Source organism: Labrus bergylta, chromosome 17, assembly GCF_963930695.1.
Source record: "Labrus bergylta chromosome 17, fLabBer1.1, whole genome shotgun sequence".
Lineage (NCBI taxonomy): Eukaryota > Metazoa > Chordata > Actinopteri > Labriformes > Labridae > Labrus > Labrus bergylta.
In genome coordinates, this window is record NC_089211.1 from 21,327,144 (window position 1) to 21,340,700 (window position 13,557).

The 13,557-nt window shown below is 40.2% G+C and overlaps 1 protein-coding gene across 1 annotated transcript in view; it reads right to left on the reverse strand.

Moving 5' to 3' along the window:
* Positions 1-13,557, reverse strand: part of brinp1 (bone morphogenetic protein/retinoic acid inducible neural-specific 1) — a 133,745-nt gene that overhangs the window by 33,599 nt on the left and 86,589 nt on the right. Inside the window, exon 5 of the mRNA XM_020638408.3 lies at positions 5,501-5,606. Within this exon, the coding sequence (XP_020494064.1) occupies positions 5,501-5,606 (106 nt within the window). The remainder of the gene's footprint in view (positions 1-5,500; positions 5,607-13,557) is intronic.

Here is a 13,557-nt window from a genome sequence, read left to right on the forward strand (position 1 = left end):
TGAAAATGTGTGAGTTATTTTCCCCATAGCCCAGACTGTATTCATAACTCAAATTAGGTCAATGAAGTCAGTCATCAGTCAGTCAGCCTTCATTCTTGGTTATTCTCATCCAGGCAGGCTGACATCTCTGCATATCTCTTAGCCAGTGTGTGTTTAGGTAGATTTAGTTGACAAAGTGGCTGGAGGCCCTTTTTCAGTTTAAGGGTAGGAATGCCTTGGGCTGAAAGCTGAAACATTTGGCTGCATTTTCCTCGGTGCTGGTATATGAGAAGAAAACATACATTGCAATCTTTGGACCAACACTGAAAGCACACACAATCGTATCTAGTTTACATCACAAATGGTTTGGTTAGAACAGCAAAGCAAAGCAAAGAAAACAAAGAGGCACTTTTATTCATTCTTACTGAGAATCCAAAACTGGAAAACTAAATAAAGATTGGTTATTTAAATATGAGTTTATGAATCTGATACCAGGATACAAAATACGTTTATTTATTTTTCCATATTTTACTCAGATCAATTTGCCATGGGTCAAATTTGGTTTTAATATAACATTTTTTGTATTGGTGGGATCTGGTTCAGGTGTAATACCAAGAAAAGCATGCAAAGCATTGACCACACCTCGATGAAACGCGCACCGCTCATTGTAATGCAATATGGCAAATGATCTAAATCTTCTCTTTGGTGGTCAATCATTGATGAGAAATGATCTGCAGTTAATAGTTTCCAACAATTTGTGTCCTTAATCTCAATCGAAGATTCATATGAGGTAACAAATTGTTTTAAAAGTTCCTATTTTGGATTCTCATTTGAATATTTAAAGAATAGCTATCCTGTTCAAACAGGACTATAATGCTGTAATCACACATGCAAAAAACTCCTGGAAATTTACCAGAATTTCGGCATTGAGCTACAGACTTTTTTTCCACCAGCCCCATAGTGGAATTTCCTTGTGAAGTCAAGATGAGCCAGTGTGTTAAAGCAGAAGGAAGTATTCCGGAAAATTCACTGCAGGCGAACTGGAGGGGGTGATTACTGGTTTATATCATGTGACCAGTGAACGACCAGTGCGATCCTCATGCAGGTCATGAAGCTGCTTAATGCTCGTTTCTGCTCGCCACTCTTTCATTGATACATTGGAAGTATCCACTTACACTTAGCGTTGGTATAATGGTAAAAACATTTATTAAAGCATGAGACTTTGCTTTAGCCCCTGTCCTTCCTGTATACTGTAAGGGACAGGTGTGAATAAAACATTTACAGGAGTGGGCTGTCCTGAAATGCATGTGTGAAAACAGCTAACTACATCAACTCTTTATGTGTTATTCGAGGACAGAATCAATCAGGTACACATATTTCCACATTATTAGAAGCAAGCTTAATTTTCAAGTACAATTTTGGCTCCATAGGATTTTGAAAGCAAGCCAACCAAACTAATGCCCTTGCTCGCACTAGCTGTGTGACTAAGAAGGGTAAAAAACTAAATAGATTGCATCAGAGTTTAAAGAGTTCAGCTCTCCCCGTCTTTCTTTGATGTCTACCTGTGATCCATTACCGCATGAGAATAGGTATGCATTCCCCTTCAGTTCTTTATTGATTGATCCCATCAAACATTTAAAATAGTCAGGCTCTTAAGCCCTGTAGAGTCCTGCAACACAGGTTTAGCGGTTCTGTTTGAACCTCATCCTTTGTCCCAAAAGTCTTTCCTGCTCCATCTGATCAAATTCAGAAAGGTGGACTGAGTAAATACACAGAAACCACCATAAAGAGCTAAATCTAAAGTAGCAACATGTCCATGGTGTTCACTATTAAGGTATATTGTCAGTCTTCCTATCAGATTTAACACAAATGGTCTCCTTACAGATTATGTTTAGTGATCGGTGTAAACTCTAAAACAACAATTTGAGCTGAAATATTGCATCATGTGCATATTTTGCATCTCAGAAAGTGCTGTTAGTGATCCGTGATCTTCCACATTGGCCGGATTTGACTCCTCCCCACCGTTTAAATGCCAAAAGTTTGCGATTTAGTTAATTGCCTGGTAAAAGGTCACTAGGCATCGGAAAATGAGACACATCGTGGGTGATAATTAGCTGTGCTGAGAGCTGCTAGTGCATGTAAGAGCAGTTCTGGGCACAGACAATGTCTTTCTCCTCAAGGGATACTTTGTGAAGTCCATTTATGGGTGGTTGTCAAAGAAGAGGACAATGCCGTCAAAGCTTTTGTTTTTTCGGGCATTCACTGTAAAGCCCAGCCAAGAGGACACAGTGAATCTGTCAGGAAATCTAACTGCCTTTTGTGCAAATAAATAGAGATCAAGCTGCTTTTGGAACTGCTGTGACGTTCACAAGTTGCTCCAATTGCCTAAAACTAAACCTTGCAATTTTTTACATATCCAATTATTCTAAGTGCTCCCAAACCACCCAACCCAAGTAGAGTGGTATTTTTCAAAATATCACTCAGTAACTATACAGTACCTTCAAATTGAGCCGCAATCTTAAGCAGATGATAAAAATACTAAAATACACCAAACAGGCCAAAGACAAAATTTAACAGTAATCCATCTATCCATCCATCCGTCCATTATCTATACTACTCTTCCCGTTTCGGGTCCCGGGGCCGATCCCAGTTAACATTGGGCGAGAGGCATGGTACACCCTGGACTGGTTGCCAATTACAGGGCTGACACACTGAAAAGGACAACCAGCCACGCACACATTCACACCTACGGGCCATTAAGAGTCACCAATTAACCTAACGAGCATGTCTTTGGACTGTGGGAGGAAGCGGGAGTGTCCGGAGGGAACCCATGCACGCCCGGGGAGAACATGCAAACTCCTCCACACAGAAAGGCCCTGTCCCGATGCCTGTCTCTGTATGCTTGGTTTTCTACCTCCCTCCCCTCGATGTTTTTTTGTGTTTCCCTGTAAGTGTGAGTTTACCTGTTTTATTGCCAGTGGATTTAGCTGACTCTGAGAATCTCGCTGTTCATCAAACTTGACCCTGCCAACCTTCTGCCTGGTCCCAACCTGCGTTCTGCCTGTCCCTGGCTCAGTCGAAGAATGCTTACAGCTCTTGGATTTATTGAGCTGATGTGTCCTGCCTCTTTGTCATGTACCCACTGAGGTCATCACTATTGATTATCCACACGGATCCCTTTTGTTCCTGTGTTCTGCATTTGGGTCCGAACACTCCCAGTTATAGTTTCAAGTAAATGCCAATACATTAAGCTTACAATGTGATAATGTTGTCTTAAAAGGATTTCAACAAATACCTTTAACCCCTTTGCAACTACCAAAACATGTGAAGCTAAACCTCCCCAACACAAAAGCAACCGCGACCAACAATCCTTGCAGCACCCCGGAAGGATATTTGAACAACAATAAAGTCAACACCCCTCTAGCTCACGAGCATCAACGAAACAATTCCCCAAGAATGAAACATTTAGCATTCATGGCAACATTTTAAATTACTTATTACAAAATCTATTACACTTTTAATTTCTTTTGGCAATCAATGAACTAACACCACATGTACACCCACCAGTGTTTTCTTTCCGAGATCTTTGAACTGCATGTGTTTTTGGAATGGTGAGTTGCTTGGTGCACTGATAAACATATCAAAGTATCGACCATCTCTGTGTTTCTCTATCATCTCTGCTTGGGGTTGTTGACACAAAGGGAAAAAAATGGCCTATGGACACAGCCTCATGTTTCTTAATATCAGAGCATATCTTTAAAGAATAAAAGAGAGAACCCTAGTGATCCAGAATAATTTAGTATTATTCTGCGCTCTCCCTGTATGGCTGAAAAAACAGCACTATTTTGAAGCAGGATGAATTGCCTGGGAAGTGCAGAAAACATAAGAACCATTAATCCAACCATCATGGGAGTTAATGTATACAAAAGCTTTTGACCCAAATGAAGGAAAATATTAAACCTATACCAGTGTGGTTTGCAAGTGGAGCTTATTTTTTCTATGAATGCAAACCACAGGCTTGACTTGAAATATATCGTTCGCCAAGGGATTAAATATACGGCTAATTGTTACCCATACAAGTGTTAATGGCAGAAGGAGAACATGCTGAATTAAATGATTGGATCCCATTATAAATATATTTAAGCAGCATCGACCTTAAAAGCTCTCCATTGACTGCACGCCTCTCCATGGGCTGTGTGAAGTGCTATCACTTTGAAGAGCACCATGAAGAGCACTATGACTGCTGAAGAAGTTACACCCTCAGCTGTCTTCCTAATTAAAGGCAGAGTCGATAATTGCTCTTAAAAGAAAGCATTTTTAAGGAGATCACTTAACACCTTGGCTCACCCTTCACCCACACACAAAATGCAACCAACACACACACACACATTCACACATAATTTGGCCTCATATAAAACCCTAAGCCAGAAACCAATCAAAAAAAGCTTTGGCATTCTTTTGGAGCCCAAAGAAAGAATCTTTCCCAGGCCTGTCATCTATCAATCGCGTAGCAAAACAGTCTTCAAAGAGCAAGGCTAATGCATTTGATGCATGACAATAAAGCTTTTCCCAAAACCTATGGAGTCCTTTGAATAAGTGGCAGTCGAGGACTTAAAAGTGTTCCTTTGACAAACCACTTAGTTCTCTGATTTTTGAGGACGAGTAATGATCCCTTCAGATTGGAACAAAAAAAAGAAAAGGGGAGGGGATTGAAAAAGCGGCTTCTGTGATTCTCAAAACCGGTTTTTAATAACCTGCATAAACTCGAATAAATCAAAGAACCAATCACGCTATTCAAACACTTGACCACAGTTACACAGCGTTTCATCATTCCCTTTTCCCCAGGGTGACTGTCACAGCGAGAAATCCGTCTCTTCCGCTAATTATTGGCTGTGTCAATGTTTAAGAAAACGAAAATCTTGCTTTAAAGAACAGAACCACTAATGGGCAAAAAGTTGCTATTTGCATTTACTGACAAATGATCTGTGAGTGACGTGCACACGGTCTGTTTTTTAAATATCGAGTAAGGGAAGTGATTAATTTATGTTTTGAATACTCACTTTGGAAACGTTCCAAGGGACTAAAAATACACCAAAGTTCAACTCTGATATTTATAAGCACAGCTATAACCTGCAGACTCTTCTAATTGTCTCATCATATACTGTGGCTGCATGGAGAGAAGTAGCTTTTGCTCCAATTTCTGAGCAGTTTGCATATTTCATGCAACTGTTTGGACTGCAGGTGCGCCTATGAACACGTGTTAAGAGACACTTAAGAACGCAGTCACGTTAGAACACGAGCAGACAGAGGATCGTATTTCTGTCCCCCAGAGGCGTCTGCCGAGCAAATCTATCCAGGTCCCAATTAAAAAAACACATTGACATTCAATTCTTAAGAGGACACCAGCTATGTGCCGTAGCCACTCGATAACATGTCTTGTGCAACTACAGTTTGCCTCTAATTTTTAGAGGCCAAAAATTGACCCATGTGGAAAAATACCGACATGCTGGGTGTGGAATACCTTGTAGATGGATCTTGCTCTCAGGGCTCTGCAGAAGGATCGAGCTGACCGAGTCCAGATTGTCATAGCTACTGCATCCAAGTGGGCCCGTCCGAGTCTCCGTCACCTGCGAAATAATTAAGACACATTTAAGTAGGAGTCGAGGCGAGAGCTCTCCCCCACATGCCTGATAATGCTTTCAACACATCACAAGCTTACACAAGCTATTAAGACTGTCAGCAAGCAGAGGGATGTTAACACCTGTTCATTACTGCTGTCAGTGGATAATGTCACAGTCATTAGACAACTTTCTTTCTTTGATCGACTTCGACTCACATGTGCTAATTGAACCGAGTTCACACCTTCTGGCCCCGCAGACAAAGTAAGATTATGATTTAACAGGATGTGTCGAGACAGTTTCTGACAGATGAAACGTGTTTTATAATGGTACCATTTTTTCCCCACCACGAGCCGTAATGTGAGGACTAATTGAGTCAATGCTAAAGAAATAAGGCTTAATTGCATTTTGAACAACAGCTTTGCATAATGCAGCAGCTGGTGACATGTCCAACTTGCTGCAAGGATTGCAAAAAGCTTTTCTGAGGGAGAAACATTAAAAGCCATTTTTTTTTGGTCTTGAACAGTATCCTTGTGCCAATCGAAGAAAAAAAAAAAAAAGTAGACCTGAGAGAAAAGCAGTGGCTCTTCTTGCCCACCCCAAACCCCCTGTCAAAAGACATAATGGTGCTAATGAGATGTGAAAAGGCTACCTTTAAAATATACAGCCTTCACATTTGAGACCTTGAAGAGGCTGCTGTTGAGAAGAAAAGAAAGGACTGAAATCTCTCCTCTTTTCAGTTGCCTTAGCTCGTTAAGTTGTTCCAGCAGTTTCTAATAGTACTTTTAGCGCTTTTACAAGGCTTCAAGATGACAAATGAGGTTTTACTCAACAAAGGAGATTAAAGGGGAGATTAGATGAGTCTCATGAAAAATAATAAACCTGGTGTTTTTATCTTGCAACTCTTTGTTCAGCTGCACAAAAATAAAAGAAAGGCAGTGGATCTATAATTTGCACAGACTCAATGAAACAGTAATTGTACTTTCACACATGCACAAAAGTCCCGAAAAAGTCCTGAAATGTTCAAGTCTAGCAGCACGTGTGAATGCAAACAGATACATTTTTCCTGCCAGCCCACTTGTACATTTTCCACATGGGGTCAGGGTGATCTGATGTGCGAACGCAGCAGGAAATACTCAGGAAAATTCACCACAAGAGTGTTGGAGGGGGTGATCAATGTGATCTCCATGCACTAAATGAAACTGTTTCATTAAAATACTGTTTGCAGGTATTTTCTTTTCTTCTGCTCTTTTGTTGATATTGTTAACGTGTTGAACTGCACACGGGGGGAGGATCACCATTAAGGCAACATTTCCCATTAGAGCATCAGACTCTGTTGCTTCATCTGCCCCTTCCATGCAATTCTTTTTTTACGTCATATCCTGCCACCTGAACCCCAACTCCCCACCCCCACAAGGCAGGTGGTGTGATTTTAGCACTCACACTACATTTTTATTTTAAAGCTACAGTAACTCGTCATTATATGTAAATTACGTCAATATCGGACCTGATACCGATATCAGATTGTTTCCGTCCCATCTCTAATATTGTTCATAAAGAAAATGTTTTGAGAGAAAGAAAGGTTTGTAAAGAAAATACACTTGTAATTATGAGATTAGAAGGTTTAAGCTTTGCATGAGAAATGACCATTATATTAATAAGATTAGAAGGCTTAGATGCAGTTGGATGGTTTCTCAAGCTGATCCACAGGATTGGGATTGGGGCCAATTTGGATGCAGTCTGTTGAGTTTTCAATATTAGCTTAGTGTAACCTTTTTTTTTTTTTTACTGCTGGTGCATTAACTGTTTATAAAAACATTAAAACAAGAAACATTAACTAGCTTTATTTACAGTAATTGAAACCTATCACTGAGTTGTGCTTCAGACTGAACTGAGGTCTTAAAAAATGGCTAAAACCCGACAAAAGCATCACACTGGTATAAAAAAAAAAGACCAGATTAACAATTTGTTTGCAACATTAGTAACTTGTACATTCTCCGTGCTGGTGTGTGCGTGCGTGTGTGTGTTTGGTTTGAGATTGACAGTTTGATGCCATATTTCCTGTCTTTAATGTTGATCCTGCAGCAGATGGTGGGCTGACAAGCAAGAAATTAGACAGATGTATATCTTACCCTTGGCATCAGACTGTAAGAGGTGGGGGGGGGTGGGTGGAAATCATGGGGAGACAGACAGGGACAGCCGTGCAGGAGAACTATGCAGTCCTTACTATTAAACGATTTTGGTTTCAACCAACTCTGCTTATTTTAACTTCCCTTGGATACAGTGTGTTCAACAGAATGCTGCCACATAATTATTATACACTTTTATTACTTCTAATGCGTGTTTACACAATAAACTGAATCAAAAATACTTAGAATTGGAGGAGGGGAAAACAATAAAAAAAATGTATGCACATTTTATCTTTTGAGATTTTAAATAGATTCATAACTTCCAAAAATCGTTTTTTTTTTTTTTTGGGGGGGGGGGCTATTCAGTCACTCCCTGCTAAGTGCTAATGCTAGCTTTTTAACTCAGTAGAATGCCAAATGGAGGAGAAAGGAATTCAACCACTCTCACAGATGACTGGAGTAGATCCTGAAGTTTGTACTAATTCAAAAATAGACTTTGAATCCATGGATCCACAATCGTTTTGAATCAAAAAATAGATTCTCAATTGAATCTTGAGACACCCAAAGACTCCCAGCCCTACTTATAAAGCTAAAAGCTCCCCTACATCTGCTGCACAGCAAACAGCATCTCTGTGTGCTGCTGCTGTTTGTGTTTATTTAAATGAACCGTCCTCCATTTATTTTAGGGGTAAAAAATCCCCATATTAAGCAATTCAGCCTCATTGCACAAAGTGTCTAATTCACAAACACCAGCTCAAATAGCCACTCAAAGTTAGAGTTTTAAACACCTCCTTTTTGAAACTAGGTGTTAACTACGTTGGAGTATTTCTAAGATAAGTCAAGCACAAACTTTCAGTGAACAGGAAACAATTTTGTCTCTTTATGACTCAAACATAAATTATCTGTTAATAAAGCCTGCAAAAATAGTTGGACATTGCTATAATTAACATAAACAGGGAATGAATACATCCGTCGGGCTGTCAGCAGCTCGATGCTTCGTTCACACGTGTTTAGTGGTGTGAATCAGTCACGCAGGACAGGGATTTGAGTGTTGTTGTTTTTTCTTTTCTTCTGAAGACTGTTTTGCGATTGATAGATGACAGGCCTGGAAACGATTCTTTCTTTTAGCTCCAGAAGAACGCCAAAGCTTTTTTTGATTGGTTTCTGGCTCAAGGTATTTTTCTTTTCTCTGTGAGTGAAGTTTTCCCTTCGCTGCACCATCTTTATATTGACAATGAATTGCTCGGTCGGCATGAGAGCGCAGCTCCGCGCAGAGTGAAGGTCTAGGTAGCTGCTCTCAAGATTCTGACAAAAGCATGGAGGAGGGAGCAGAGGGACGCTAGCAAAGACATGGTCCAGCTTTAATTTCTGGTTTAGCTTTAACCACATTTGATTTTAAAGCTACAGTCACTGGTCATTACTTAATCAAGCAACAACCAGACACATGTTATTCTTTGTTGCCTGTTTCAAAATGTAAACCCCTTCTTCTTAAAACGGTATGAGCTTTTCTTCTGTGATGTTCATGTGTTGTGCGTGGGCCCACTGAACTGCAATTCTTAGGCCGATAATGTGCATAACCATGCCAGGACCTTTTACAAAATGTATTTCAGTCAGCTCTAAAAGCTGATCGCAGCCAGGCCAAGGAAGCCAGAAGGCTATCGATAAGGCTTACTGGTGCAATGTGCACATGCTGATATTGTTGAATGACATCTAGGAAAGGCCCGTTCACTGGGCATGCCTTACTCCACCAGCCTTACTCCATCATTAGCTTTCAACCGAAGACTAGAGGCCCAAGTCAAAACAGTGTGATCCCAAAATGAAATAGAGTGAATGTGTTTTCCTGTTTGTATAAAAACTGGAAATATTTCTTAATAGTCATGTAATGTGTTTAAATGCTGAAACAGTTGAGCAATGATTGTATCTCTGCATTTTCATCTGACTCGCAGGTTTCTATCTTCATTCCCTTTGGCAACAGTGTTCTTTGAAATGCACCTCGTGGCCCTGCATAAAGTGCACACACAGATTGATTACGGGGCTACACTCGCCTATCACACTCTACCATCTTGATGGCTGCTGACGCTGCTCTATTCTTCCTTGTTTTGTTGTCGCCAAATGAATTACTTCCCTCAAAAGGTTGTGTTGCATGATCCATGGTGACTGAGCAAAGTGAAAATCTGTCCTCTTGTCCCCGACGGACATGTTCTCCCGGTGGCAGAGGGGGGGGGGGGGGCTGTGCATAAACATGAGCGCAGCTTGCATCAGCCAGTTCAGCATATAGTAATTTTCCTCCAAGAATTATTGGACGCCGGACTGGAAGCAGACATATGCAGCTTTATGGATTAGAGACTGACCCTTGTAATCTGAATGACTTTAGGAAAAGTAGTACGCAGCACTTGTTCCTCTCTCTCTCTCTCTCTTTTTTTGTCTTTCTCTCGTGCACACAGAGCGCTGTGCACCAGATTATGAAAATGGAGTATAACGTAATAAAAATACAAGGAGCAATCAAAGGACTGAAGTGGGCCGAGGGGGACTTAGAAGGATTTGGATTATTAAGCAGAACACAACAGTGGAATCCCACTGGGCACAGACTATATCACAGCCCACAGTCAGAAACCACGAGTCTGGAACATCCTCTATAATTGTCATCTGTCATCAAGAAAAGCATCTAACCAAGTAAATAAGAGATGATGCACTTGAGATCCTAAGTTTCCTCTGTTCCTGTTTTTTTTTTTTTTTTTTTTTTTCAGTTGGCGACCAAACATACTATTCCCAGAGCTCCAAATGTTGGAAAGCAAAGTTTTCTCTTGACTGTGCAAACTTCATTTTTTTTTTCCAAATGAAAAATTCCTCCTGGTGGGAGGAGTGCAGCGGCGGTACATCAGGTGTCTGTGTGTGCATGCATGCCAAAGTATATGTGTGTGTATCTTACTCAATACTGCTTTGTTGTTTCCCTGTTATAATGATTCCCATACGGGCCCTCTGACTGTCAGCTAAATGCATAATCAGCTGCTAAAGAACCAAGGAAACATTTGACCTCGAGCATATTAGCTTAACCCTTAAAGCAGCTGGATAAATAAATTGCCTTTTAACTGTTGAAATTGAAATAAACACAAGATATTTGCGCCCTGAGCAAAGATTAAGCACTTCCCAATTATCCCTCTTATGTCCGACCCACAAGTTACATAACCTACCACATGGCCTTTAGTTGCCAAGACAACCAAAACAGCATCGCCACCATCAACAGACCCAGGCTCTGTTAATGCGAGCAAACGAGGTAGTGACGATGCAGATATTCCCTACCCCACCACATGCCCCATATTGCGGTGGCATACTGTAGTTAAGCCACTCTAATTAGGCAGCTGTATTAAATCTGTAGAGTGTATTTATCTTACAACTCGTGCCAGGACTGGCCATGTTGCTTTTAGCAAACACAGACTAACTCACTCTTGTCTGGCTGACCTTTTCAATGCACCTTGCCTTTAATAAAGCACCAATTAAAAAACCTCATTAGGAGCTTGGAGTTTGAAAATGTCTCTCGGATTGTTTCCTTAATACACAGTTTGAAACACTGACGAGTCAACATGGGAGGCAAAGGACCAAAAAAAAAAAAAAAAAAGCACGCTATTATTGTACTTCTTGGAGGGTAATTGCAGAATACAATACGATCATGGAGTATTGAGAAGTGAGATAATTGACGGCCTCTAAGAACGTCAATTGTAGGATTAATGTCCCAAGACTCATGCCTAATGAGAGCGATTGCAAATGCGCTCATTTTCAGTCAAAGGTGATCAATTTGTTTAACAAACACTGTCCAATCAATACATTTTTTACATCATCTGAATGGTATTATCATTTGAAATAAGTATTGTTTGAGTATTATATACCAAGTTAATTCATTCACTTTGAGCTATAATGAATGGAAGCCAATGAAATGGCTGTAATGAATCGCTATAGACTTGATTAATAATAGCTTTACATTAGCACGGCAGTCCTGTCAGAGTTGAGGAGGTGAAATCATTCGAATCGGATACCACCCTTGGATATGTATTGACTGCTTCACTTGTGCCATTAAAAGCCCCTTTTCAGCAAGTTCATTAAAATGATCACAGCGCACGGAGCTCTCATTATTTCTCTAATTCCTTTAACTTGTCATGGGAGCGGTGTGTTCTCACTCGGGGTTTTTTTTCTTCGAAACCACACTGAGAGGAGTTCATTTTTCAGAAAGCAAACCTCACATTATACAGTGTCCCCAAGATCCTTTTCAACTTGAAAGACCCGGGGAGAATAACAAAGTTGGTTTTGAAGCTTTCCGAGACAAGGAAAACAAGGTTTTGAAGGTAAAAAGATGGGTGAGTAGAACGAGATGTGTGTGTGTGTGTGTGTGTGTGTGTGTGTGTGTGTGTGTGTGTGTGTGTGTGGAGGGAGAACACTGTACAGTTGAACTGTCTTCATTACACGTCGCCTCTGCTGAGCCTTTCTAATATGCCCATCACCTGCCATTCTCTTAATGACTTGCTATTTCTGGATACCTAGAAATGAAGAGAAAATCTCCTCAGTAATTCTCCCTGCTTGGCTGTTGAAGATCTCAGAGGACATTTTTTTTTTTTTTTTTCTGCCTTGTTCGAATCATTTTACAAAGGGCGGCAGAGTTACTGTATGTCACATGAGAAGGGACAGATTTCAAGAACACATGTTAAAGCACATTTCTTTAGATAACCTACACATTTTTCTTGTTTAAGTATTTAACCCATTAACGTCCAGGATGGAAATTGATCATTTCCTTCTGCAGCACTTTGAAAACAAGCTGCGCTTACGTTAATGTCATCAAATTGTTTTAAAGCCAGTCAAAACACGATGCTTTCAATGTACAATATGGAGCATTTTATTCAAATTTTGACACTAAATATTTAAATTAATAAAAACATTTAGTTAACCTGTTATATTTATATATTTTTCTTTTGTTGAGTACTTACATTATCTCAATTATTCTCAACAGTTATCGAAGCCAGAGAAATCCGTAATTTCTTTGTTGTAATGCAGTGTCAATACGACAAGTTTATCGTTGCCATTGAAACACAGATGTTACATCAAGAACTGCTATACAAGGAATCAGGAATTGCTAAGCGTTCTATAGTGTTGATATATAATAATCATGTTTTTTTATTAGGCATTCTTTGTCATGTATTTATAAAAAGTTTTTGAAGTATCTATTTACTTTGGAATGATAAACTTTGGAGCATTTCCATTTATAGCCATGGCACCTTCATGTGCTTAACTCAAGCAACACTGCATATAAATCTGTCACGCTTGCTTGTGGCGAATGCAAATTAGACGTACTTGGCTTCTTGCAACAAAAAATAAAAATCTGGGTCGTATTGTATACATGTCAAATTTCCCTTACCTGCCACGAGGCTCACATGACTGGAATGTGATATGAGGATAACTGATGGTGCGGCTGTAGTTGCTACACTATTACTTCTGCCTAAAACACTGCAGAATCATGTGGCTGTTTGCATATATAACGCTGGTGTAAATCAGTTCCAGAGTGACTATATGGATATGTGACCTTGTGAGGGATGAAGTATGCACACTCCCCTGCAGGAGTACATACATGCAGGCGTCATGCATGAATGCATTATGCAGCACACACGCCACAGCCAGACACTAGACCACAAGCACACTCTGTTAGAGCACGTTTGCACACAGTCAATACAAACACACTCATAAAACTGACATTTTCTTTCCATTAAACCACTCCACTGGGCGTCTTATTTTCAATTCAAAATGACCCTCCCTCCCCACTGGTGTCTACGCTTGCAGCAAATCAGGTC